Source organism: Diprion similis, chromosome 6 (genome assembly GCF_021155765.1).
Source record: "Diprion similis isolate iyDipSimi1 chromosome 6, iyDipSimi1.1, whole genome shotgun sequence".
Classification (NCBI taxonomy): domain Eukaryota; kingdom Metazoa; phylum Arthropoda; class Insecta; order Hymenoptera; family Diprionidae; genus Diprion; species Diprion similis.
In genome coordinates this window covers 11,769,161-11,796,829 of record NC_060110.1, presented here as the reverse complement: position 1 = coordinate 11,796,829, position 27,669 = coordinate 11,769,161, and the positions used below count along the sequence as shown (strand labels likewise).

The 27,669-nt window shown below is 40.8% G+C and overlaps 1 protein-coding gene across 2 annotated transcripts in view; it reads right to left on the bottom strand.

The window, feature by feature from the left end:
* The window catches only part of LOC124407580 (rhophilin-2), a 49,151-nt gene extending 25,709 nt beyond the window's left edge, over positions 1-23,442 (bottom strand). Inside the window, exon 1 of one of the 2 annotated variants that reach the window (XM_046883857.1) lies at positions 22,899-23,442. In XM_046883857.1, coding sequence (XP_046739813.1) covers positions 22,899-22,961 — 63 coding nt within the window. In that variant the 5' untranslated portion in view covers positions 22,962-23,442. Of the gene's footprint in view, positions 1-14,297; positions 14,402-22,898 lie in introns of those variants that run through there. The other variant, XM_046883858.1, reaches the window with a different exon arrangement.
* Between the last annotated feature and the right edge of the window lie 4,227 nt (positions 23,443-27,669).

The window sequence follows — 27,669 nt, the reverse complement described above, 5'->3', positions numbered from 1 at the left end:
TATTATTATGAGTAAAGATTCACTTTTGAGACCGTAAAGATACAGGCGTTGGTAATACATTATAATAGCATCGCTTGTTATTATATTGAGCAATAGGCAATTATTTCGCAGGTCCAGAAGAGGCGCGTATTTGTAAGCATTTGTAAACGTTTTAGCAGATGGCCTCCGCGCATAGCCACGCTTTCTACCCACAGGAAACCGAACCTCGGTTTTTGTGCATTCGGACAATAATCCGTGAACTACAATACGGTAGTTGTTTATACGATTATCCTACCGGACGATCGAAATCTATACTCGTTATAGAAATACTAGGAAGCTGTAGAGTAACAATGGATATGCGGAATCTGTTATTACAATGGACCAGAACAGAGGCTAGAAGGTTGGGTGTTCCGGTGATACACAGGGGTTCAGAACCAGTGAATAATGTAACTTCGCAAGAAGATCGCGATCGATGTATCATAAACAATAAAATCGGACATTGCCCACAACACTTACACACACATACGTGTACGTTCAATCACACATGCGGATACGCATAGATGCCGTGAAAGTTTTCTATACCTATACGGTAATATGATTTTATAATCGGTCATTGGCGCTGTTTGACGTAACGGCAGCTGTTTCTGCTCGATCATTACAGAGTAACGGGCAATTATTTTCAACACAAGAGCCCGTTTATGTAAGGGTTTTTAATCATTTCCGTGACACTTTTGACAACAATGATAACTTTCTAATATATATGACTGGTGATAATTGATCAGTTGAAATGCGGCGAGGGTTGTACAAGTTTTATCGCATTGCTTCTCACGGTTTTATCTCCGTGAAAAGAACTTGCCAGCGACTGCAGATGCCCGTCTATGCAGTGTAAGTATGCAGTAATACTAGTTGAAAAGTGAACACTCATCCAATTCGAAGTCTGCGCTCTGATGAAATTAAGGAATTCGACGTCAGCTTGACTTGAAAAACGATAGCGATTCATCTGTCAAGAAATTACTGCACTGAACTAACTGTAGAATCGAATTGAGGAAACGGCGCGTCTACTGGCCTCGACAGCCAACAAACGGACCGGGAAGCGGACAAAAGTGCTGCAGATGAATAAGGATTTCAGAATTGAGCGTAATTCGATTATCCTATACAGACGAGTTATCTGAAAAGCCTAGGCAAGTTTGCTGCAATGCGAGACGAACGGTACTCTTGTCAAAACGGACACAGAGTGTTCGGTGAATAGATTATTGAATTCGGAACGACAATCGAGTCGACGCTTCGAACGATGATTATAATCGTTGTATAACCTAAGTCTCTCGATTGAAATATAACCGAAAGCTATTCGAGTCCATCGAGCAGAATAGTAGTCGAAAGTGCCGAAGAAGCAAGAACCGCGGACTTGTCGTTGACATTAACAACGATCGTAATAGCCAATCTCGATGCATGGTAACTTACGATAAAAAATACACAAAAATTCCCCAATTCGAAGAACTATTAATATCGCCATGCAGTCCAATCGGTAATTAGGCTTGAGGTTCTTCTAATCGGCAAGATTAAAAGAGTGAGCATTATAATTTTCACATGATCAACTTCAACATCGTTTAAAATCTCGGGCGATTTAATTAGATCTAACAACCACACTGTATTCCGTATACACTAGACACACAAAAAACTTGATCTATGAAGATTAATAACGCCAATGTCTGCTTTGCTTGATATATTAACACCAGCGCCACTCGTACAATCTGTAAAAGTTGAGCCACGGATGAAGAATAGCTATATTTAGGTCCCATTTGCCGATTATAATTTAAATTGATCAGTTCACATTCACAAATTACCGGTAGGTGTTAAAGGTGGAAATTTGCAATTAGATTTACGGTATATAATAAACGATAATCGGTCTGGTGACCGGGCGGCGATCGGTGTCGAACTAGTCGGTTGTCAGTGGCACATGGCTCTTGGGCCACTCCGTGATCGCGATCCTTACTCTGTTATGTACTCGTGTCCCGCGGTGGACCACAGATGCGACTGGCAACTCCGTGGCATGGCCACCGGGCCAGGCGCCTTCGAGTGAGAGGGACGCCTCCTCGACAGAGGAGGGACGCACGCCTGGACAACGGACAACGGACAACGGACAACGGACAACGGACATCGCCGGAGGAGGCGAATGCGACTTAAGGTGACTTAAGGAAAGAGGAAGACACAATCGACCAGTAGCCAAGCGATACTGGCCGTCGCGAGCTCAACAGCCACTCGAGATAAGGGCTTTTCCATTCTCTGACGTCCAATGTTTGACCATTCGTTCCCGCCAATGATCCCGAAGAGAGAAAGCAAACATCTTCATTCGGTCGAGATTGACATTTGGTTCACGATATTACTTCAGAGTGAAACATGGAAGAAGATGTCGCAACTTACCTACATCAGACCTGTTGGATACTAGCATCTGTTCATCATGAATTATGCGTCGTAGTTTCTTTTGATGATATAACTAGTAGTATTAGCATTCGATTGAGCCATCGACTTGAAACTATGCAGTTGAAAATTTTTTAATTTTTAACGATTGTTCGATTTTTTTTTAAACATTTGCCAAGTATCGATGAATATATGTGAAATCGGTAAACACGTATGAAATTTGAACCACATAAAAGTAATTATAGTTAGGTGCCACAGTCAGTGATAACGTACGGATAATGCAAGATGAAACAGAATTTTCAATGCAAACGTATATGTCACCGACTATTTGCGCGTTGAATTTTTCAAAACTTTAATCCGTCAGAAATTTGGACGGATATGGAACGAAACAATCGAATTGCCTCGCCTCGCTCGTACAACCATTTTACATCTGCCCACGTAATTGCGTCAGGATTTAAACGCTTTTAGTCGCGTTGGCGCTCACGTCCGTCCCTCCGGCACTGAAGTGGTAAGTAATTTGTATCAAATTATAAGATTAAACGATCAAACGATCGACAAACTCTGCCCACTCCTCACACTTTATGACAGATTTGTGTTTCTGGCTCGATCAGTTCTTATCACGATCATTCCTTTGATCACCTGCATTTTACATAATTTTCCAATATCTATACATAATGGTAAAATATTTGCAAAACATTAGAGTTTTTTCAACACGTGCTTCGCACATTTCGATGCTGAGAAATTATTTCTACAGGGTCGTTTATTCGTTGCTGAACAGGAGCGCGATTGACGCAGCCGTTCCACCTGGCGCCGGCATAAGCGTCTCTCTCTCTCTCTCTCTCTCTCTCTCTCTCTCGCAGTCGGATCCAACCGTTCAACAATTATGAAATTTCAGTAATTCCATATATCTGTCAATATATTATGAAATCAGAAATAAAAAATGATCATTTTCTACGGCTACAATAAATTCCTAATCGCAGATCGCAGAATAAATGCTCAACGATTTGTTGCAAAATTAAAATAAAACATTTTGTAGTATACAAGCATATAGTTTGTTTTAATGCTGATAAAATCTTGAATGACTTGCACAAAAAATTTTTTTCTAGCAAAGGACGATTTTTACATAAAATGAAACGAAGTCAACGCTAATTTCTCTAAATCGTTTATGCGGTAACATCGACATTTGGGTTAATGTGTTACGTAAACTGTTCTGCAGCTCACATAGCCGTCAGGCAAACATAGAACGAATCGACTTATCATCGGTAAAAAAGTAACGGTATAACCTCGACTCATTAAATCCTCTAATAAGCATATTAAACGACTTCGGGCTTCGCCGGGGGAAGAGAATAAAAAATGCACAATAATAAGTAATTCACACAACGCAATATTCTCACCTAGAGAGCCAATCTTTGATCCAATTAAGCCACGTTTGATTTAAGTCTATGATTTCAGGTATAACCCTGAGAATTGAAATAAACCGACTAATTAACAATGCATGATATAGCACACATGCATCCGACCACATGGGTGTGTTGCGAAAACAAACGTGTCGACTTCAATGCAAGCTTAAGGTTTTATCATATTTTGCGAACGTTAAAATCGGCGTGACAGCGTTACACGTTTAGCAATATAATACACAATACGAAGTGCAAAACGGTATTTTCGCGTTTTAATTAATCACCAATTACCATAACTGGACGTCTCATTACGTGTTTGGAGATTTTCTAAATTACCATTCATTCATTACACTTTAAAAGTGTTTGAAAAAAACGTGTTCAATACGAGCTAATTCAGAGTGGTTTAACGTCTATCCAACACGAGTTATAATCCAAAGTCGCACACGAATAAACATACTCGCATTCTCATTCTCTTTCCGCCTAAGTTGCAACTCATTACTGCACTAATCGGAGGAGAAATTCAGGAGTGACTACTACAAGTATAAAATGTGTCGATGCGCTTTTCTCGGCACGATTTCCTCGCCGTGTACCGCATTCCTGCTCGTTTTGAAATATCCACAGAATGAAACCGACTCCTAATTCATTGTGAGCCTCATGTGTAATCAGTCGAATGTTAATTGTTTCCAATGATAAACATCAGTTAGCTTTTGCACGCGCGCATGTCGAGTTCACTGCGTGCACACATGACGAAATGCATTTGGCTAAACGTACGTGCAAACGTGTTCACGCAGCCATAGCCGAACACTCTTGCGTGCTTCGATATGAAATATAATGATATTTTACACAAATTGCAGCACGAGTCTGATAATCAAAATGGTTTTGCAGCCGGATGATTCATTAATGTCTTTTAACAGTTGGTATTGTACACCTGCTGTACGTATAAGATAATAAAAAATTATCACAGTTGATTTTTACAGCGTGTAGAGGTCAAAAGAACAGCCATGTTTAACCCGAGCTACCTATGCAATTATATAGATATGTGACGCAGGTTAAAGTCGTGACTATTCATTAGATACGCAAATTTTTTTCATCAAAATTCAAATTTCGCTCAACCCTCTTCGGAATGATTTTGAAAAAAATGACAAAATTTTAAGATAGTCAAGCGAATTTTTCATGCAGTCACAGCCCGTGTCTTCGTGTATAGCAAGTATAATTAACAAATAAATTTCAATCATCGCTATATCATGTTTAAATGACGGGATTTGTTTTTGAATAATTTCAAGTCGTGGATCACTGACTTCATCCGTTTACCGTCAATTCTCAAGGATGTTGAATTGCCAACGTGAAAAAACGTTTCCGACTACAATAAAAACATCCAGTTCACATAGCTTGAAGATAATGAACATAATGAATATTACCTGCAGAGATGCAATTTGTTCAGATATATCCAGCAAACTCTAACAAGATGGTCAGAATTCTAATCCATCCAGTTAGTGATGAGAATCCGTACAAGCATTGTATTTCTTTTATTCCTGATCATCAATAATCGGAATGTAACGGACAGAGTGTAGTGAACGAGAGAAGAGAAAATTTCACGGCATGTCTCACTCTTCCAATTAAATACCCGATCCGAAGCAGAAGCAATATTGTGCGTATATAGGAGCTCGTCTAGCCTGCGTATACATATAATTTACGGGTATCGAAGACAGTATGATTAACGACTAGCCTAACCCGACTCGCTCTACTACGTGCTCCGGAAATGAATGAATAAATAAATAAATAAATAAATAAATAAATAAACAAGTAAATGAAGAGCTAAATAATCGCAGTAGTACCGCTATAAGAATCTCCCACAGTGTTTAACAGACGCTGCGTGTAACACCGTTTATTCTACGTCACTGTTTGTTGTGCGGGCACATGTATGAAAGATAAATCTACACCTATACACTAATCCTCACATATTTGCAATGCAAATTATCATGAGAGGAGGAGAGACAGAGAGGATGGAGCAAATAAGCATACCTAGTTATAATATCTCGACCTCTACCCGCGCATACATACATAGGTATACCTATATAGGCGATACATTCAGGCAGTTTACTGTGTATGCACTTGTCGTGGTCACTTGGGGATCTCGATGCCTGATGTCCAACAGACATCGTCGTCAAACTGCGTTGCAGTGGGTCAGACGCGTCTAGGTATAAACGCATCTTTCTTCAACAGATATAGTTTCTTCACCCCTGACTCAATCATTGCAGAGCAGATCATTCACAGTTGTGTGGTATTTTTTTTTTTTATCAACCTCCCATCGAGTCGTTGAAACGGATCACATAATTTCATATCCTGGCGAGAAACGTACGAGCCTGCTCAACATATCAACGTTTTTCATGGCCCGTCATGACGGTAATCACCCTTCCTAGTATATCGAATAACTCGGAGAGCATTCGTCAAACAACGTATATACTATATACATGTAATGCTATGCGTGAAAAATACGCTGTCATTAAGTATACCGGTTTCGAAAAATATCAGAAAAAAACGATCAAGACGTCTGGTATCCTAACGAGCTTGTTAATATAAGTCTGTGGAAATTACTATACATAGGGAGTTCAAAAACCTTGGGAATTCAACGATTAAATTTAGACACAAGTGCCTCCATATTCTGATTGACAGAAAACACATTATAACAAGTGAGCAAAAAATCCGCACCGAAAAATATATGTCCGTCTCGAATCTCCCCCCCCCCTCCTCCCTCACCGCCCCCCTAGAAAAGGAAAAATTAAAAATCAAAACACGGACACTCGGTGGTATTTATAATCCGTAAACCCGTGTCACGCGGCCGCAAATCCCTTGAATCCACTCGACGAACGAATCCATGCCCAAGTCACGAGCGTCGGGACGTTCTGCGGCAGGACGCAGCCTTTGAAAGCTCTCAGGTATTTCATCCGCGTATGGCCGGACCTGGAATGGTCCAGCTGACCGTGTGAGGATGAGATGCTGCCCGAGAAAGAGGGGATTCCAAAGTCTACGGTCCAGAAGTCCGAGTCGAGGAAGGGGCCGAAGCTGTAACGGGAATCCCTACCACTCATGGCTGATCCGGTCGACGCACAACTTCGGCGAAGAGCATACGCAGCTTCTCCGGAACCAGAGGACAAGGGTGTGACCGACATGCTGCTCATATTTATCCTGAGCTCGTCGAGCGAGTGAATTACTTATTTGTCCAGGAGCCTAGAATTGTCCGATCGACTTATGGACGAGGGAATGATCCTTGCACCGTGAATCCTGAACGACGAAAAGCTGAATTTATAGGATTTTCGTATTTTATTTCTAAAAAACAGGTTAGAAATTGTGATCAATGGTGATATGGAAGGTAGTAAATGGAATATGTCCGAGACAATGAATATTGATGACTGAAATTTGTAGAACGTCAACGGAAGGAATAAAAAGTATAGTCAAGCATTGAGATTTGCATGAGAAGTTGAAGATATTACATAGTGAAATGAAAGTTATGGCTGTTCGTCAAATTCTTTACGACGTACAGGATTCTTGTTTGATCGATAATAATCAGTATCGTCAGTACAGCAGCATACCGCTTATCTTGGCAGCGGCTTGACAAACAATGCTAATTTAATATAATCACAACGTGGATCCCGCGGGGAGTATTCAATTACGCGATGGTGTATACCTATAATAATTAAAAATAGAATCCAATTAGGTGCGCGTAACGGGGGAAGATAATTACTGCAAATTGCACGAGTTTATTTATTATTTATGAGTATAAGAACTTGAGGCATATTTTGTGTCTACCTTTGATACAGGTACCTGCATATATATATATATGTATAATATACACGGTCATAACAATGGAATAAAACCACAGCGCGGGCGGTCATCTGAAAAAAATAACGCCTTAAATCGTTTGCAGCAGTAATTTTTCTTATATTTATTTTTAACAATCTTTTATATACCTTTGCAAAGCTGTTCCAATACGGCAACAACAACGACGACGACGAACGACGATACCAAAAACATACGCCGAACAGACACATTTTTGTCACTCCAAGTCATTGTATACTCATCCAAATCCCTCGTCTAGACATTGAAAAAATGAAAAATAAATAACTAAATTCTAAGCAACCGGGCATTGAAATTTATGCAAAGACGAAGAATTATTAGTTCTCTTGTACCGCGGAGAATTCATTTACAAAGCTGGTACATTTATATTCAATTGGCAATCAATTTATACCGACTATTCGTCTCACCCTCACATATATGTAACATATACGCGAGCATTCGTATGCTAAGGATAATAGCAGTGTTCGAAAATGAAACATTTTGATCAACGAAAAAAAAATTACTCGACTCTAAAACATTCCAACGTTAATTAAATCTTGGACAATTTTAATATCCAACTGGATTGCATAATAAATATAAACAGAATGAGTATTTATCTGAAGCGGAACGGATTGGAATACATGTATATATACGCAAGTTCGCAAGCAACGAATGAGCGGTGTCATGCATATAGGGATTTTTCCACACCGTTAAGCAAGTCACGCCGTCAGACTCCGTCTAGTCTTAAAACCGTCATTAATTGCTTTGATTTAATGATATTGAAAAATTAAACTGCATCATAACTGAACTGTGGAATATTTTTTTTAAAGAAATGATTGACTATTTGAAAAGAAAGATAAAGAAAGTACCACACTTGAATTAATAACTTGCATACTCGTTCTATAATCGCGACTGTCACTTTTACAACCAATACTCGCACCAACACGGCTCGTCACGCGCAGAGGTTGCAACTAATTAAGATTGGAAAGCAGTGCAAGGTCATCTCGTCCTTGAAGCGACTCGAGAGATAGGAGGTATCAGTCGTGTCCTCAACGCTTGGCCGCTTAATCATGTCACACCGAAAAAAGAATTTTACATATATATATATACATCTATACATAATATGACGGGTTTGCTGTTGGATTTAATCACAATTAATGCAGTTTTTCTATGTAAAGATAAAAAAAAATTAAATTCATTTTCCCGCCTTTTCGGTCCCAATATTTCGCCGCATACGCAGGTTACCACGCCTGCCTCCGGCGTTGGGCAGTCGACTCGACTCTGGTGGAATGCGGCCACGGCGGAGAAGACGCGAAGAGATCGAGGCCTCCTCTGCAACAGCAAGGACTCGACGGGCTACTATCGTCGTCGGCACTAGGTCATCGTTCGAATCACTCCGAACGTTTCCGTATAGCGTTGACTGCACCTTGCCAAAGTGACTTCCACGTCTCCGAAACGGCCTTGCGTGTGAAAGATTGAAATTTGCGAGTGAAAACGAACCCGTCAATTACTTCCTGACGAAACGAATGTATATTCGCAGGTTGTTTCGCAATCATATGCAAAGAGTTGTGTGTTCAGAAACTTTAATAAGCCAAGATGACAATATGAAGACTTATTTCACCCTTGGGTTTATACAGGTTTATTGGAGCCAATATTCACCATCTTCTACGTCGGATCCAGACTTTGATTTATCGTATCTTTACAGCGATGATGTTACCTATAGAGTGATGTTATGACTAGGAGAGTATATTGCAATACACAAATGAAGTGAATGCAACTCTCCAAGAGCGGTTCCTCATTCGAATATATAGGTACCTTCGGGGCTGCGGAAGAGAAAACGAGTGACACGTGATATCGCAGGTAGGCACGGTGTCTTGATCATAGGAGAAGTGCCTGTGGGTAATGCATAGGTGCACAGTGTGCACGCGGGCAGAGACTGTGACTACAAGAGAAGATTTGTACAAACTAGCGGGACGCATGCGTGCACAAAGATTGACGCGTGCGAATCTGCACCCTTCGATCGAAGTCCTATCCCTGCATGTGCGCTTAATTGGAGCCAGAGAAACACGGTTGTATCAGATGTCAGCAAGTCTCGCGAAATCTCAGGAGACTGCGGACTGCGGACTGCGGACTGCGGACATGTAGGCACGTACCAATCTTCCAACGAGCACCGTGATTAAGTTTCTATTGCGTGCAGTTCGTCTCATAGCTCCGCAGTGTGATAGAATTTCAAATTGCTGAGCATTGGAAGGGCAACGGATCATTTCAGTTCGGTTATAGACAACTTCGGAAACGGATATTGCGTCCATTGATCTTGATCTAGAAGGGCCAGCTTGCTTCTGTGAACCCGAATTATTGATACGTTACATGGTCCCGTGAAACTCGCGAACGATTTGAGATTGGTATATGTGAAATTCCAAAAATGGTGAGAATATAGATGCTATCATATTTTCATTGTGTCCTGAAAATTTGACTTCTTTTTTTTTTGATTATATGGAGAAAAACTATCATTTTCCTAATTGTAACGTCTCGATTTTTGATACCAACTTGTAGAATAATCCGCATTGTCCCAACTTTGGAAAATTCATTTAAACAATCTCGTTAACGGTTCACAATTAAATTCCTAAAAGTTATCGAATAATTGTCCAATTTCTAAATCTCAACCTTCTCGTTTACTTAACCATAAATCTGTCGAACAGTCTGAGATTATTATACCGCATATACATAGTTAAGATGTTGTAGCAATTTACACACATAGATATATGAATACCATAAAAGCTCTGCATCAGCTGCAGAAGGAGCGTAAAGAATTTTTACGAAAAGTTGAAAGTTTCGAGGACACTGTAATAACCGGGGTATTTATAATCTTTTGAATTATTTATGACGAGGATAAAATAACGACGGGCATATATAAAGGATATTAAATTCGTATTTGGATCCCGTGCGTTGTACACATATATGCTGACAGATACCTGCGTTTTACGTCCGTGAATTGCCGCTTTCGGTTACAAGACTCCCCTGAAGGCTGCGGCAAGATTGAACGGCGGCGACGCGACGGTGGATTAGCCGGACAAAGATTACGCCAACAAATTGCACGTTAGAGTTGAAAGATGCGCAGTTTAACTTAACGTTGGCGTTGTTTGACGGGGCCAGCGATGGTCATTGGAGCGTATCGTCGTCTCGGCCCGATTGCCCGCGAGGAATTTGTGAAATCGAAAACGTGCCCGAAAAAAAACCCCCAACAGACAATACGCACCGCGGAATTGTAAAACGCGACGTTACCCATCCAGGCTGACTAGAGGAGATGAAAGTTGTGCGTGCTTGGAAATTTCATCGAGAAGTTACGCAAGGATCGAAACTTTATTCTCTTCCCCGGCGATTGTTACGTTCCCGCGAAATCTACGAGTAATTCTAAAACCATGCGTCTCTGATAGGATTTTCGAGGAGACCATCATCGAACAATCCTTCTCGAAGATCCAATGCCTACCATCGAAGACTTGGACCTAATTACGCGAAGATCAAGATACTGCTGTATTATACGCTTGAGGTACGTGGTACTAGATCGACGTTTGATGCTGCTGCAGGAGCACAAGCATTGCATGCATTGCAGTCCCAGCGTCTAATGAGTATTGCTGCGACCTGCGGCACAAACGGGATCAAAAGGAAAAAACAATCAAGCCGCATCATTCTACGTTTGCAATTTACATTGCAGAGTGGGGACCGTAATCTTCAGTTCTGACTTCCTCAATTATTCAAATACGGAATTTGCGTCGATTTCCGATTTCACCTCCTTTGAATGTATGATACGTGTATGATACGTGTATAATGTATATATGTGGCTGTACACGTATGTACGTGTTTATGATGCAGCGTAAGCGGCCAGAGAGGCGAGATTTCAACGAGGGAGAGTCAACGTCCGAACGCCTCGGGACTTGTTCGTCATTCGAGGCAATTTTCAATGTCTCTTTTTTGTTCCGCATAGTTGTGCAGCTTCGACACGCGAAGAAGATGCTCGAGACTTTTTTGTCCTCCATGTTGTCACTACTTTCGTGCCAGCGCTGCTATTATACAGACTTATATGCATACTTATAATTTTACAAGTGTTGAAATGCAAATTGACTGCAGGGGAATACGCATGGCACACATGCGTAACAGCAGATCAACTCTGGAACAACCCTATACAGCGTCTACAAAGTACGATCGTTAAAGATGAATACAGCAGCTGACTTACAGCGGCGCCCTAGTCACACCGAGTTTATTATTAATTGTAAGTCCAACAAGTTACGCAGCACTGCGTTTCATTGCATCGTATTTCACGCAACTTTAGCTTCCTGCAACAGCCAGCGGAAGTGTAATCATAATAAGTAAAGTTATAAGAAGGAGAACGATATAGTGAACATCTGCAACGCGTGTTAGATTAACAGTTTAAAATTCATTTCACGACACCGAGTGTCCTTTCATTTTGTCAAAAACGCCTTGCTAAGTGCGGAACACGACATGATCTTGTTATTTATACCAGAAACCTAGCATTTCAAAATTTCGTCCGAACCCTGACAGTCTTAATAATATCATTTGTATTTCAACTTCGCGTGGTTTGAAAAACATAAAATTCATGATCAAAATTCGAAATGATATAAAGCTCCTGGTCTGAAGATCGCGATCAAATGTTGGTTTAGAAAAATCAGTTGAACTAGAATGGCTGATTCACGCCACCATGAGGTGAGCAAGTTTGAATATGTAATACAATATACATACAGGAACGAAATGCCTGTAATTACGATGCCGTAGAAATGTTTCGAGAACACTCAGACCTCGTAGAAGATTTTGTTGGCGTATCGTATGCAAGCGAAAAGGGTGTTGGAATTAAAGTATGGTAATTGGGTGCTTATAGGAGAAAGATGAGAGAGGAAGATAGAGGGGAAAAACGAGAGCTACGCACTTACTTACGTGATTGAAACAGATCTTTTAAATTCAGTAACTAACGGACACGAGTGCAGCTATTCGAGTACGTTGGCCTGTTGGTAACGCGTATAATGTAATACCAAGTACTTCAACCGTTGATAATTAATGCAAATCTTTTACAAAAACTCTACGCTACCTACATACCTTCTCAGCTCCAATAATTCACCGTAGGCGTAACGTACTTACGTCTACGATTGTTGATATAATCATGCATGCGATGTAGATGCAATAACTTGCTATATATTTTCAAACTTTAGATCATCGAGTTTCACGTGATTTCCACAGTCCCAACAAACTGTTACATTTATAATTTCACATTTTCTGCGAACTAATAATCGTTATCCTCACCTCGTTACATCGTACGTATGTATAATCATTGCCCGTATCTTCCGCAGGAAATCTCGATGGATTGTGTTAATTAAGTAAGTAGGTACCTGTTTTCTGCAGTGATAGAGGATTCCACGAACCTCCGGCCGGTGCAAAACGCGTTTCAAAATTCAAAACTCCTTAGCAGCAATCGATTCATCACGGTGAATTATTTTTTTGAATAACTCGTCACACCGGCGAAACAGATCCAGAAACACATATGCTAATTTCCACTTGTTTATTAAAATTGTTATTTAACATTGTTCCTCTCGGAAAGAAAATAGACTCACTTGACCATTTTATGTATGACTTAAAACGCAGATTGAGCAACTTGAAAATGGCGAGTCAATCCGTTCGCTTGATCGGATGTTACGACCCTTTAAAAAATGTTATTCAGTTCGATAGATGAAAGCCACTTGTCCTCTCAAAACTTTCTATACACATTCAATCACTAATTCAGAGTGGCAACACTGGCATTTAGGAGAAAAATTGTTGACTGTTCATGGTTTTAACATATTATATAGCATGTGGCTGTAGTATTAGAGTATATTTCAGTTGCGAAATAATGCGAGCGCGTATATATAATAACATTGAGGTAATCATTAAAATTACATAACGAACCAGGATTGAGAAACTTCGAACTGAATATAACAGCTCATATTAAAATAAACTGCTTCACTTGCATAGCTGAAAACAGATATACCAACGTGCTTAATTTCGTCATCGAATGTCTTCTTTGGCTGCAAAATGTAATATTGCAAAATTGTAGGCGATGTAGGAAAGACTGCGTCCGTAAATGTGGCAATAAAGCCACATGCATTCAACACGCACAGCAGAACAGGATGAAATTACTAAGGTATCATTTACTTAAGTGTCAGTAAACACGCATCGTTTGCTTTGATTTACAACAAAAGTCACTTCCTCCTGAAGATCCAAAGATAAAATCATAAATTATGTGCCTATAATTGGGTACATCAGACTAGACAACGTCCGAATGACAGCTAAAAAAATTCCAAGCTCTTACCGTGAGCCTGTAATAGTATATAGTCCATATAAACGCGGTACTTTTTTTAGTGTTTAATAAAATCTTGTCACGCCTTTTCATCGTCGATCATACTAAAACTGCCGCAGAAGACATCGAGGAAGTTACGCAAAAACGTTTGACAGGCATCGTGGAGTCGCTCGTGCAATAGGATAATTTCAATGCTTCCTCGACATTACGGAGGGAATGATAATCGATCCGAGGGAGTATCGCGGGACTTTCTCGACAATCGTTAATTGCGGAGAAATTTGATTTCTTTGAATTTTCGAAAGGAAAAAGAAGCAATACTCATTAATTACCTGCAGTTTTATGTCCGGTAGTATCAGCATGGCGAGTGCAGAGAAACGTGATTGCGCGATTCAAATGCAATCAATTGAATATTTATCCGTCCGTTGACGTCCTCTGTTACAGGCGCACCTTTGACACGTCTCTGACGTCACTCACGCACCTCACACGCACTCGTGTTTGCCACCGGAAACACGTGACGCGCCATCAGGATTACAAAACAACGACGGTCACGGATGAGCAGAGACCGATCATTATGATCTCGTCCGTTTTCCGATGCGCTCTCACGATTCACAATAGAACAAACGTGCAATTGACAAATCACGAAACCCGTACATAAAACGACCAAGTGTGACTCGTTCTCGTCGAAGTGCAGATTCTCAAACGCAGCAACTCATCTCACTTCACCAAAGATGTTCAGATATTCTCGACATCCGGAGGAGCAAAATATCGATCACGGTCCATCGGTCGACGAAGAACTGACCAATGTGACGGTTGAGCTGCTTGGCGTGAAAAAAAAGTATCGAGTCTTGGGGAAACTTTCGAATTTAGCGGATGAGAAGAAGAAGAAGAAGAATAAGGAGAAGAAACTCGCGCGTTTCTGCAGCGTACAGTTATCAAGGGGTGTTCACAACGGTGTCACTTCTTTCCCACTCACTGATTTGGCACGCATCCTCGAAGCTCGAACGTTCGTTGATACTTTGCGCAATGGGATTGCGGAGAAAAGCACTTGATACGAACTGGTGGTACGACCGGTAGCTTGAGTTACACCTGTGGTCTGAGTCCTGGGAGTTCATCGATGGGAGCCGGGCACACAGGCCGAGCGAAAGAAGAGGAAAGAGGCTCTCTTCCGCAAGTGGGGGGATAGCCAGAACCACTACCGTGTCTACATATACACACACATATGCACGCGTATATCCAACGCCCTGTCAAATGCACGTATACCTTTATACACTCACATCCAACGATGTGCGCCGGCGGATGCTAAGCGTATACAACCCGAGTTACAGGTATGTGTGAGTACAAACACTAGCTGTAGATATATTTTACAGCCTTTCACCAGTCTAGGACGAAATGCCGCTTGTGCAGACAGTATTTTATTCCTTTCTCTCTCCTTTTCTATTTTCTCGCCTTTTTTTCCTTTTTACTCTACCGTTTTATCAGCATCCCCTGTAGAGGAACGGAGTTTTTTCTCAGAGTCAGTTTTTGTGAAACGGATCGAGCTAGTATCTTCATCGCATGTTGTCGGAACGGTTATCGATGGTGATTAAACCGTGTGAGAATCTCAAGCAGCGATTAATGTGCTGATTAAATAATCAAAGCGTGAGGAATAATGACGGAGATTTATTCGGAGAACGACAAAATCATTTCGAGAACGGGTATTCACGGCAAAAAAGTTTACTTTTCCGATGGAGTCGGCGATACAGCCGGCGCTTTCTATCCAATAAGCGATCCACGTAATTTGAGCATCAATTAAGTAGTTGTATCAGTTCATGAACAATTTAAATGGTAATGGATGTCGTTCAACGCGCTCATGCGCCTATAACCTCCAGTCATGGCTCGCACCGTCTCTGGTCGTACTTGGCTATACGAATGATATATAACCATAATTGATGTTAAATTAATAGCAATTACAAGCGTCGAGTATACTGCATAATTCGGTGTAAAATTTTTCATACATTTTACGGAGATCTGACACGCGAACGTTTCAAATGCGTGCTTTATGGAATGTATCCTGAAGTGTGAGATGAAAATTAGTAAATTGTGAATCACAATTCTTCCAGGGAATAAAATTTTATCGAAGAAGTTAAATGCATATCGATATTCACGTCTACGTTACAACAGGAAATGGTCAATGGGTTAATACGGCAAAGAAGAAGGGCGAAAAACTGCCGCAGTTAATCGTTGAACGTTTTTTGTGATTTGTAATGCCTGAGCCGGAAAAATAAAATTGTACTTAAAGGGGAATAAACATTGTAACAACGAGTTGAGTGCTTCGCCACGCCATCCGCTTGTACAGTTTTGCAGAATTGTTGACTTACGAAGACAAGAAGAAGACAAGCACCTTGGGAAGGAAGTGCCTTGAACCTGACAAGAAGCCGGCCATTAAAACTACGCGGTCTCGTATAATGATAAACATTTCCGCTTTTATAACCCTGAAGAACTGTGTGCTGTAAGATATGTAGTGCATGTACCTGCAGCACATCCGTTCGTGGCTTTATTTTTCATACACCGGAATACGATCAACCCGCCTCTAAGCACCAACGCTGACTACCTACACTGCACTTACGCGACTAATGGAGCGAGCAGAGATCGATACGATATGAACCAGATATTCCTGTCCGCCATGTAGGTACAGCGAGATCAAAGAATAAAAAGAGTGATATTCGCACTTCGGAATTGATAGCGATGTAATCGCTAATTGATCAATCAAGAATTTAATGAGTGTTGAAAATACCTTTTGCATTGTATACTCATTGCGCTCTGAAGGTTCCGTTCCTCGATAATTACACCGCATTGAACAAGAATACGAAAGCTGATTTGACGAGGAAGTCCAACTGCCAACTGGTATTATTTATTGATGCAATCTGAGGTTATAAAAACACCCGTTTTACGCATCTAGAGTTCCGCATTGCTTTCTCCGATAAATATATAGGTGATTCACGTTAGGGTATACCTCGCCTGCACATAACCTACATGCACACATGCACGAAACGAAGAATACCTTCACGTCGGGTATGAATGCCTGCAAGGCTATACAACCCATTCAGCGAGATCAAAGATTCTGATAAGTTCATTGATTTTAGTTCAGAGCCTGCCCTGCGGGATGTCCAACCCAAGAAGGTTATGAAAGTAACGTGCACTGTTATCAAAATTCTATGTCTCATCACCCCAGCAAGGAGTCGGCGATTCCTATTATGCTTAGGACTTAGAGATCGTTTTTTATTTTTAGAAAGCCTTATTTTGCAAACAAGAAATCTGATTTTCCATCGAAATTGATGCTTTCACAACCACTTGAAGCAACGTCAAAAGGGAGAGTACGATTCCTACGTAATCATAGATTCGATCTATGAATAGTTTTTGCATAACTTATACCTGCATCATTAGACTAAAATATTTGAAGACATAGCTAAGGTCGTACGTCTTCGATTTGAAATAATCTGGCCCAGTAAAACGAACGAAGAAATTCTTCCTGGCAGCTTGGAAAAGTTTTTTCACTCGATCACCTTGGGACGACGCGAGGTATTTCCTTATCAGCGTGAACAAACAAAAGGCTTGAAATATGAGCTTATCAAATTTCATAAGAAGAGAATGTCGTCCTCTTTCCCTCCAGACCTCCTCAACAAACCCGTATAAACAGTTTCTCACGAATTTCTATTGAGTTGATGTATCATTTGCGTTTCCGTTTGGCACGGTCGTTACGCAAGAGTCGAAAGACCTTGTAGATCTAATCGCATGCTAATTACGGTCGCGAATTGTAAAAAAAGGGAAAACTTTATTCAGGCGTATCTAGCCGAGGGGCCGACTGTACCTAAAAATACGTCGTCACGTGTGACGCACCAGTGATTATCCACCAACTATGCTGCGAAATATGCTGAGCAAGGTCTAAGCTCGTTGTCTCGAAAATTCGTAGTAATGAGCGCAGGGTAAATTGAAAAGCGTTTAATTGTCCCCTCGTAAAATGTCAGGCGAATCTTGTCAAACGTTAAACAAACAATACGCCGAGCCCTGTTGAGTCATGAAAAGAACTGCAACGGATTTCGGAACATTGGCAGGGCTGCTGTCCATTTATTCCCTGCGCAAGGGCGAAGAGAAAGCCCTCAAACTGAACCAACTGAAGCGTGCAAAGGTGCAACGGAAGCAAAGAGTTATCGTGCTTCAAGCATACATTGTACTCTACACGGTACGTGAGTCATTATGATTCACTTCAGGTGCCGCCAGTGAAGAGAAGTGGTGATGAAGGATAATAACCTGGCCTTACCCTTCGTTCATTGTCATTTTTCAAGCTACCGCGGAACGATAATTCATACAAGATATCGAACGCAGATAATAAACCTTTATATATCGCATCATCGTTTTCGTTTCATATCACACAGCGATTCCCGAGTTGAATGACTTGTATTGGTTACCGGATTACAATGGATCATGTGTAACGTGTTATTATTCTTTACGTGAAAAGAAGAACCTTGTACATGTAGTCTTGTGTCTTACTGCGAAAGAAAACTCTCGAGGAATAAGAAAAAGAGAAATGAGTTGCAATGAGTAAGCAGCACCGTGATGAAGTGAAAAAGTGGAAAACGTGACGAGCATTGCTCCTCAATTGCATACCTATCGCTTTGGGCTTCTCAACCCTTTCATTTTTGATCTCTCCTACTTGCAGTCTGCAGAGTGCCATCCATCCGGTTTTAGCGTCATAGGATCTGAACCGGAAATCAACCGTTTCCTTTGACGTTGTTATCGATACGTGCACACGATGAATCTAAAATGACGCTTAACTTAACATGCTGCACGGGGAGTTCAGTCATGCACATGCAGTTTAATTGGGAGTTCCCGATCGATTTCCGCCACGCGGACAAGCAAATGCACTCCCTGCTAGAGTTATCAAAGCCGCAATTGCAAACTGCAGTCTCCCACTCATTATTCTAAATGGATTTAGCACTTTCATAAACTCCTACTCATGTCAGGACTTCCGGAAATTTTAAACCCGAAAATCCTTCTGTCCTGACTCTATGTGCAGTAGCTCGAAATGAAAGGGTTGTAATATGTCATTGGAAAAGGTAGTACTTGTGGTCACAGACAAAGGTTGTATGTATACGCCGAGCACATAATAGAATATCTCGGCGGTTGTAACGATAGCGCACGTAACCTGCACGTAAAGGTAAATACATAAACTCGTATGTCGTACAATACACACGTATACGTGTATGGGTGAGCCCTGTAAGCCATGGTGCCTACTAAATATGCTCGTGTGCATGAAAGGATGCGCCGTGCACTCATCTCGTTATGTCAGTTCCAAAAACGTAAAAGAAAAAGCTGTTTATCGGACCCGAAGTAAAAAAAATGTTCAGTACGGTTTAGCAGAACAAATTACCCGACAGTGAGGGAATATCGAGTCATTTGGGAGATCGTTAAAGCATCGATCCTGCACCATGGTCAGGAATTTAGGCTGGAATGGTTATTGCACGGCTGACCACGAAAAATTTCTATTGATTCTCTTAAATTTTTTGGCACAAGCAGTGCAGTGCATTGCAAACTTTTTGTACCCATCAGACAAGTGTCGAATTTTCAATGTCAAGTTCGTAGAAAACCGTAAGCCAAGCATAACAGCCGGAAGCTCCTTGTCTGGGTTCCACCTGTCGGCCTGACGTCACATCCCCTTGGACCGTCGATGGTTCAGTGTTAACGGCAGGTAGTTCCTTCGATCCGTCATAGACGCATTCACACCTCGTGTTCCATAGAAAATTGGTACCTACTGTAAACCATGGATCGGCAGGTGTCCGATGGACAAAGAGGACCGTCAGGTATTTGTGAATTCTTTTCGAGACTGAAAGAGGGATCTTTGAACGGCTGACGATAAGTCCAGCAATCTTTAGCCTTGCACGACCCGGAGTAAATTTTCAGAAAAAAAAATCCCAACAGAATTTATACCTGCAGACGAAAGGATGAAGGCAAATACCAGGAAAGGTAGGTGAAACAATGAAGGAGAGAATCGAAACCGTGAAGATGATATCGTCTGCAAGTTTTGTCGCTTTCACTTTGTCAAGATAGTCAAGTTCCGCTGACATTTTGAAGCCTCGACTTCCCTGTATTGCGGATTTTATCGAATAGAATTGTCGCATAGGGACTCAAAAGCGATACCACCGAAGTTTTGAAGTATTCTACTCACGAGCTGCGAAATAGCAAGATCCGATGAAAGTATCGTGACCAAGGAAGCCATTTTTGCGAAGGTATAACAATTTCCCCAAGGTTTCGACCGGAGTAAGATCCAATTAGCAGCAACAGGATTAGGATTAATGGTGAGACATTTCGAAATTTAGCGAAAAATTGTACTGGTAGGAACAATCAGACTTTTGTGAACAAGTATCCCACTCGGAGACTGGTAAATAGAAGTAAATTACGTTTTCGATGAAGCAAGCTGAGAAGCAAAATGACACTTGAAGAAGTGGTTTAGGGACATCAAAAGAGAAGTTGTTGAGAAACGCGACCAGAAGAATTGTGGAAACTGAACCACTTTACCCATTGTTCGCGGGATGCGGATTCTCCTCGGAGAAACACAACCGCGTCTCGACCCTTGGCTATACCCGTATGCATGTATTATATAGCCATTTTTATGTGCACTTGGATGTATACCGTGTACCTGGAGAGCAGAGAGGAACAGACACCCATTATAGCCACCCATTTTCGCGTCTGCAGCCTCTTCTCACGCTCGAACTCTTTTGAAAGCGAGGTCGTTCTGGTTTTCACATTCTGTTCGAGTTCTATCTCTCGTTTAATTTAATATATGTTATCTCCATTTCCGTACGTCATTTTGACAATGCGTATTCTAATGCAGCCAATTTGCAAGAGTGGAGTAAATAAATTTTGATAATGTATTAAATTCTACAAGTGAAATTACCAACACGGTAAAAAACTTTTATCGTCCTGATCTTTATGAGATTTTGATATTTCATTATTCATTCTAGAGTTCGTCCTCTGATGTTATACACTAGCGTCAACACAGATATTACTAAGTATGAATAAGTTGGTATTTGTCATGGCCTCATTAATACGCAATGGCAACAACTGAACAAACGGTATTCATATTTGATCAACTGTTTATACACGCGTGAAGATGACTTTCGTGCATTTTTTAACCTCAGTTGTACTCCAAATTGCGATGCAGAGCTGGTGGTGTATGTAACTACGTACATACATACCTGTATACTACACGTGGTACGGAGACTCTGGGGTAATTGCATAAGCGTTACGTAAAACCGTGTAAATAGACACGGGGACAAAACCCCAGAGGAACTACATCTACAACGAAGTTTGCGGTGGTAATTTACCGTCCCAACAATCGACGTATCTCTCATTCTGCTGCTCAATCGACATGATATAAATCCACGGAATAAGGCGTACACCTTAACTCTGATAGCGTTTCATATGTATTTGTAATCGCTGCAGTTTAACCAATTATTTTTATTATTTTATTTATCATTATTATTACTTAATGGAAAAAATAATCAAACGTCGACCGTGCACTGCAGAGATTGAAATTGGAGTAGAACTTGGGATACGAGTTACTGTTGTGAGAAGATTTAATCTTAGTAATAGTCGGTCGCTATGACGTTGATTGGAATTCTTGTGTTTATACATGTATGTACTATGACTTGCTGCTGATACTTGTGAATTTTTTTCTGTACTTCTATGAGCTAACGCCTATCATCCAGCACAATTAAAGAGCCAAGTCCTGAAAGTTGAACTGTACTGAGTCGGAATTTTATTGTTCTTTCGATAACAAGTGAATATTAAATATTTTAACGGCGCCGGGTAAAGGCCGATTAAATTTTTATAAGTGTAATGTAATTGATCAAGGTGAATACATCGTGCATGTACTCAGGGTCTTTGCGGTATAACGTAAATAGTAATTGTTTAAAATGGAGTTAAGTTTTGATGCTTGAACGTTGCGAATGATACATCAATGTCACGTCTAGGCATTCTTGGCATGAATCTGGATTCACCGTAGATAACCGGAAACGTATGCAAGAGATCAGTAATTGCTGCTGCTGGTGGAATTGTTTTTAACTGACGTCAACGAATTTACGTAAACAACTGCCCACTGTCCCGCACTACATGCACACAACTGTGGCAGCTCACCTCGATACATATAATACTAATTATTCGAATAATCATTCACTCGCGTAATTAATTCCTCGCAAACTATACAGTATATTGTGGAATTGTTATGTAACGTAATTGTAAATAATTAACCGCGAGGTTTTAAATTGCGTAATAGTATACAACGACTTAAATCGTAAGCAATATTTTTATTTTCTTATGCACCGATGATATGGGAAATTTTAATTGGGAATTTCGTCGTCATAGGCGTCATAGTACCTAGATTTATATGCGCATCAATTTATCAGAGTATATACTATGTTCCGAGACGATTTATGATTCACAATTATCAAGAAATTACGAATTTCTCCTGGAATCAATGATCATGCTCACAAAAATCTACGTGACCGGTAAACTGGTTTGAAATTGAATCCGCTTGTTAGTAATCGAATCTATTCACACTATTGGCATGCTAGTTATTTTATAGCTTAACAAATAACATTCGATGTGTCGTTGTGAGATGGAGCTGCAGTGAAACGGTTTAATAACGATTCACCACAAAATACCGATTTTCATTCATTTGTTTGAAATTAAATTCACTTCTTGACTGAATCAAGCCAATATCGTAGGCATCGTTAGCACGTATTCCGCAAAGTAAAAGCAGACAACTCCAGCTTTAAAACTTCAGTCATAGTCTCAAGCAAAGTTTATGGCAGTTTCCAGGGAGATTATGGAATTTCATGGCTAACAGAAAACTGTAAGTTACGAGTAGTAGGTGCGTGCTGTAAAAAACTTACCCGGATGAACTTGGGCTTGTAACCATCGTCGTCGATGTCTCCAGATACTATAGGGATATTCATTATATTCTCATTATACCACCGATGACCAAGCGGCGAACCTGAGTAGGCCACAAGTGGAAGGCGGTCAGCACTCGTTGAACCAAGACGAAAAAATATTTTGAAACAAATCGGTCGCTGGTTTGCGTCACTTGTAAACACCGCACAGAAATACCAAAATCCGATTCAATCACTCGCTCCGAAATGTTACCAAATGCAAATGCAAACGCCTCGAGTGTTGTGAATACGCAAGTATGTCTCCGGAGACACACAGCTGCTATATTCGTCCGTTAAGCTCACCCCAATTTAATCAAAATTTATTCAAATGAGGCTGCAGTCTCCCAGCTCGAAGCACGAACCCGAAATTCTTTCCCTGCTGCACACCACGCAGTGTTTCAACACTCAATATCGTCGCGTTGCTCCGTGGATGACGTTTACCATCATCGTCATCGTCAACTCCCTCCTTTTGCCGGATTCGCAATTTCTTATTATCCCTTATCACACGATGTTTAAACGCAACCAGCTTTATGCAATACACGTATATCCGTTCACCCGCACTTCACTCACTCTACTCTATCCACTTTTTTCCACGTTATTATCCACGTCTCCAATTAAACGTCGTTCGATCATCGCGCGTATCACACTCGCACCCCCGTGAAAAATCTACAGCAAACTGGGCGGCGTGCGGCCACCGGACTTAACTGGCCGACTCTCGAAACAGTGAATTTTCCCTTGAATCGGTATTGTTTCTCCCTCAAATCAAGCGTAGCGCAATGTCACCGTCAGGTCGAGGCTGTCGGCGGCTCGAATGTTTGTGGGTGAGTGTAGTGAGCGTTGTGCCCAACCGAAGTTGGTACGTCACGCAGCAGACGACCGGGGAGTCGGGCGTGTTGGTGTACTATCTTTGTGACGTCACCACAGAATGTCAGCGGCAGGTAGAACGCGGACTGTACTACCTTACCACTCGGCTCGGCTGCACAGGTACGATAAATACCACTATAAACCGGCGAGAAGGCACGGAGTATAGCGTTTCGAACACACGCGGCCGCGGTTTGAATCCCAACGGCAAAACGGGCGCCGCTTTAGCCGCGTCGCGTCGCCTCGCCTCGCGGTTGTCGTGGGTGGAGGAGAAAGATATTATTCGTCGGTTTACTAGAAACCGGCTTATACCGAAGTGCACGCTCCTCTAAAACCTACCACAGATTCGAAAGCCTATTCCGTAGGGGAACGGAGTCCTTCTTATCAACCACAGCCTCGGTGGTAACTTTTTAAAAGCCCGAATAACGTCAAGCACTGGACGGGTGCTCACTGAGACCCTTGAGATAGTCGTTGAGTCGAAAAATTTGTGTTTTTCCTTTCGGATAAGATTCTGACTCGCGTTTCATTTCGGCGAGAGCTTAGTCACCGGTGGAATTCGGCTACTGGTCCACCTGCTGACCGTGACGGACTCGAACAATTTAAATTTGTTTGAGTAACTACGGTATTGTTACCGATATGTAATTCTAATTTCAAGGCGTTCTAATTCGACCATTAATCCGGGAATGTTTGTTCTTCGACGAAGATATCCTGTATATAATAACAACCTGCGCTTCAGACTTTGGATTGGTGCACTTATTCCAACAGCCTGTGGTACTGCGGTACGAAGAATAGTCTCAGACGGCTACGCTTTTAATCACCGCTCTTAGATTGCTCTATACATATGTACACAACCGGTGATCTCGACATTTATGAAGATAAGCAAATTCCTGCTCTTAACGCGTAAATTCATTCTCCACTAAGATGAGGATTAAAACGACTTTAGTACCTTGAGAAAATGAATAGTCTGTATAGTCATCTAGAAATTTTTTGTTAACTAATTACGTGCACGGCACGTATGCTTGATCTTGGGTTGAATAAAATGCCGAATCACTGGGAGAATCGCCTGCGCGAAGAAACTAATGCACTGAATTTTTACGAAAATTTCCATGCTTCTGATTAAACACTTTCAAAAATTGCACTGCAACTTTAATTGATCTGCAAGTATCGACGAACAAGTGCATTATTGACATGTTATTGCATTGCAATGCGAATCATTCACTTGAGTGAGGTGAAAATGATTCACTGGAATAGCAGTTGAAGCAATGTGTTATCCCTGAAAATATATGACTAACGTATCGCCGGTGAAACTCGTGTCCACCTCACAAACGAGTTCGTCCGACTGGCAGAAGGGGAAGGATGCAAAAAAAATGAAACGAAAAGCTTTTAGCTTATTCGAAACACATTTCAGGAACTTTCGCGTAACATTTTCCTGCCGTCTGCCGAGAATGGACAGTATGCAGTATTAAAGAATAATTCACACCTCTGAAACCTTTAAACCGCTTACGTCCATGCGCGAGACACGTTCTAGACCAAAGTCTGTTCATAAAAGTTGAGAAACTTAAAATGAAGTCAATTGTAAATGTTATGGCAAGTAAACGTTAAGACTACGGTCACTTACTGTGTGCACCTTGCACATCAACCCGATAATAGCACAAATAAGTGTTTTCTCGCTGCTGGAGACTGTTTTGTACCGGCTGCTGCGTAATAAATGCATAACGCTAGCGAGTCGGACTGTGTACGAGCTTTTACCTACGCCGATAACGTAGAAATGCAGCAACATACATGCTGGGTAATCGAACGTTAAGAATGCCACCGATGCCGAGGGCGCAGGAATTTTGTAGGGCAAATATAATAGAATCCTGTTAATAAACCATGAGGGACTAGAATTTTTTCGCTTGCTTGATTACATACCGGTCACCGAAAAACATTTTACGGGGCCACAATGCACGAATTTTGTGTATGTAATACCTACCTACTGTGATGAAATGAAATCATTTATTTTCACAGGTGTACGCATTATATGGAACATGGAATGAACAGTGCGCCAGGAGCCAGGCTGAATCGTTCGTCGGCAATGCTCCGAAAAAACTTGCGAAGATTCATTGGAATTTTAAATGGTAAACAAAGAATTATATTCCGATTTTGTTCAATTTAATACGTACATAATTCATTTCTACTGCGCTACGTAAGATTAGGAATCACAATGTTTGATTGGCATATTCCTGGCATCTTTCATCATAGTTTACGACTCGTATTATACCTCTGTACGAATTAAAGTTGTAAGTCAGAATTGATTTAACGTGCTTGATAAAGGATAAGAATTTACATGTTAAGTCAAACAAGTTCCAGCCGATGCAATGCATGATGTGAAACTGAAAAACGTCAAGTTATTTCAGGAGGGTACGTGAGTATCCTTCTTTAAAGCGGCTTGCATTAATGCTCATCAAATAAATCGAGCCAATTGTTAAATCACACAGTGTACTTTAGTATTTAATTTTTAATTTTTAACGTATTCAATTTATTGTCTGAAAAAAGCTGCTTATCGACATATTATGAATTTATTTTAACTTTCTGTTTCAGAAGATAATGGATTTACATACCGAAGTTCACACGAGATAACTGTTGGCATTTATAAATATCGCATTGCTTTTTATACCTTGATGTATCAGCTGTAATATATATATTCAGAATGGTTAAAACTCAAAAACCCTGTTACTTTCTTAACCTTTGATGCTTATTATAATATTGTTGAAGGATAAAAGCACTACCTCCGAACTGTAGGATAGTATGCATATGTATAACAGCAGATAGTACGTTTTAAAATAATTCCTTGGCGTCTGATCACACTGTATGTGGTACAAAACCAAGTGCACGCATTATTTTTAATGGGTTTTCCTCGCAAGAGTCCTTGGATTCTCATTGCATACACAATTAGCTATGTATGTCGCGTGACGCGATCTACGCAACCATTATCTATACCGCTGAGCAATAATAATTGTAAATTACGCGTCATGTTTCGCCATTACAAACAGAAATTACATTCCTGAGCATAACATAAATTGCTCAATATTCGGCCCTTAATTGTCAGATAACGACAAACCCGCCTTTTGTTATATCTTGGCGCCGTTGATTCATACAGGCATTACTCACATTCACCTGCTGAAGACTCGCTCTTGTTGTTCCCCGCATCCGGAATCAACTGTGGCGCAGCCGGATCTTTCAATTTCCTTCTTGGGGCATTTCGATCCTCCATACTTTGATGATAGCAATCTGAAGGTCAATTGAACGTGCTTTGAAAATTGATTATGTTACTTGGATTACTCGGCAGTGGATTACCGATGCAGGTTCTTTACAGTGAAACCTGATTTGATTCCCTGATTCGTCGTCGATATACAGTCAAGTCACACTCCATGTATGGAACGCAACTAGCTACCCAGGTACGTTTCTTAACAAGTAATTAACTATTTCCACAGACGTAAAAATCATTATTGCTGATTATATGTGTAAATTTACCCGACGCACTTCGCATCGACTAGTTTCAGACATATTGAATAGACGTATACTACACAATAATGTATCCATACTGTAGATCTCTGCTTAGTGTAGTGAAAGACGTTTGGAACAACTATCAACAAAAAAAAAGAATACATCCTAGTCGAGCACTTGTGTAAAACACTTAAGACACTTTGCTGTACCGAAAAATGGTGAAAAATAATTCAAAAGCATTAATAAATTCCGCCAACAGATCACTCACCTGACTGTCAAGCGCAAGTATTACCATATTTGTCTAAAGTATGTTACATTTTATCCCATCAAAAACGAGGAATAGAAATTCTAATCAGTCCTCAAAAATTTATATGGAAGGGTCGAGTGG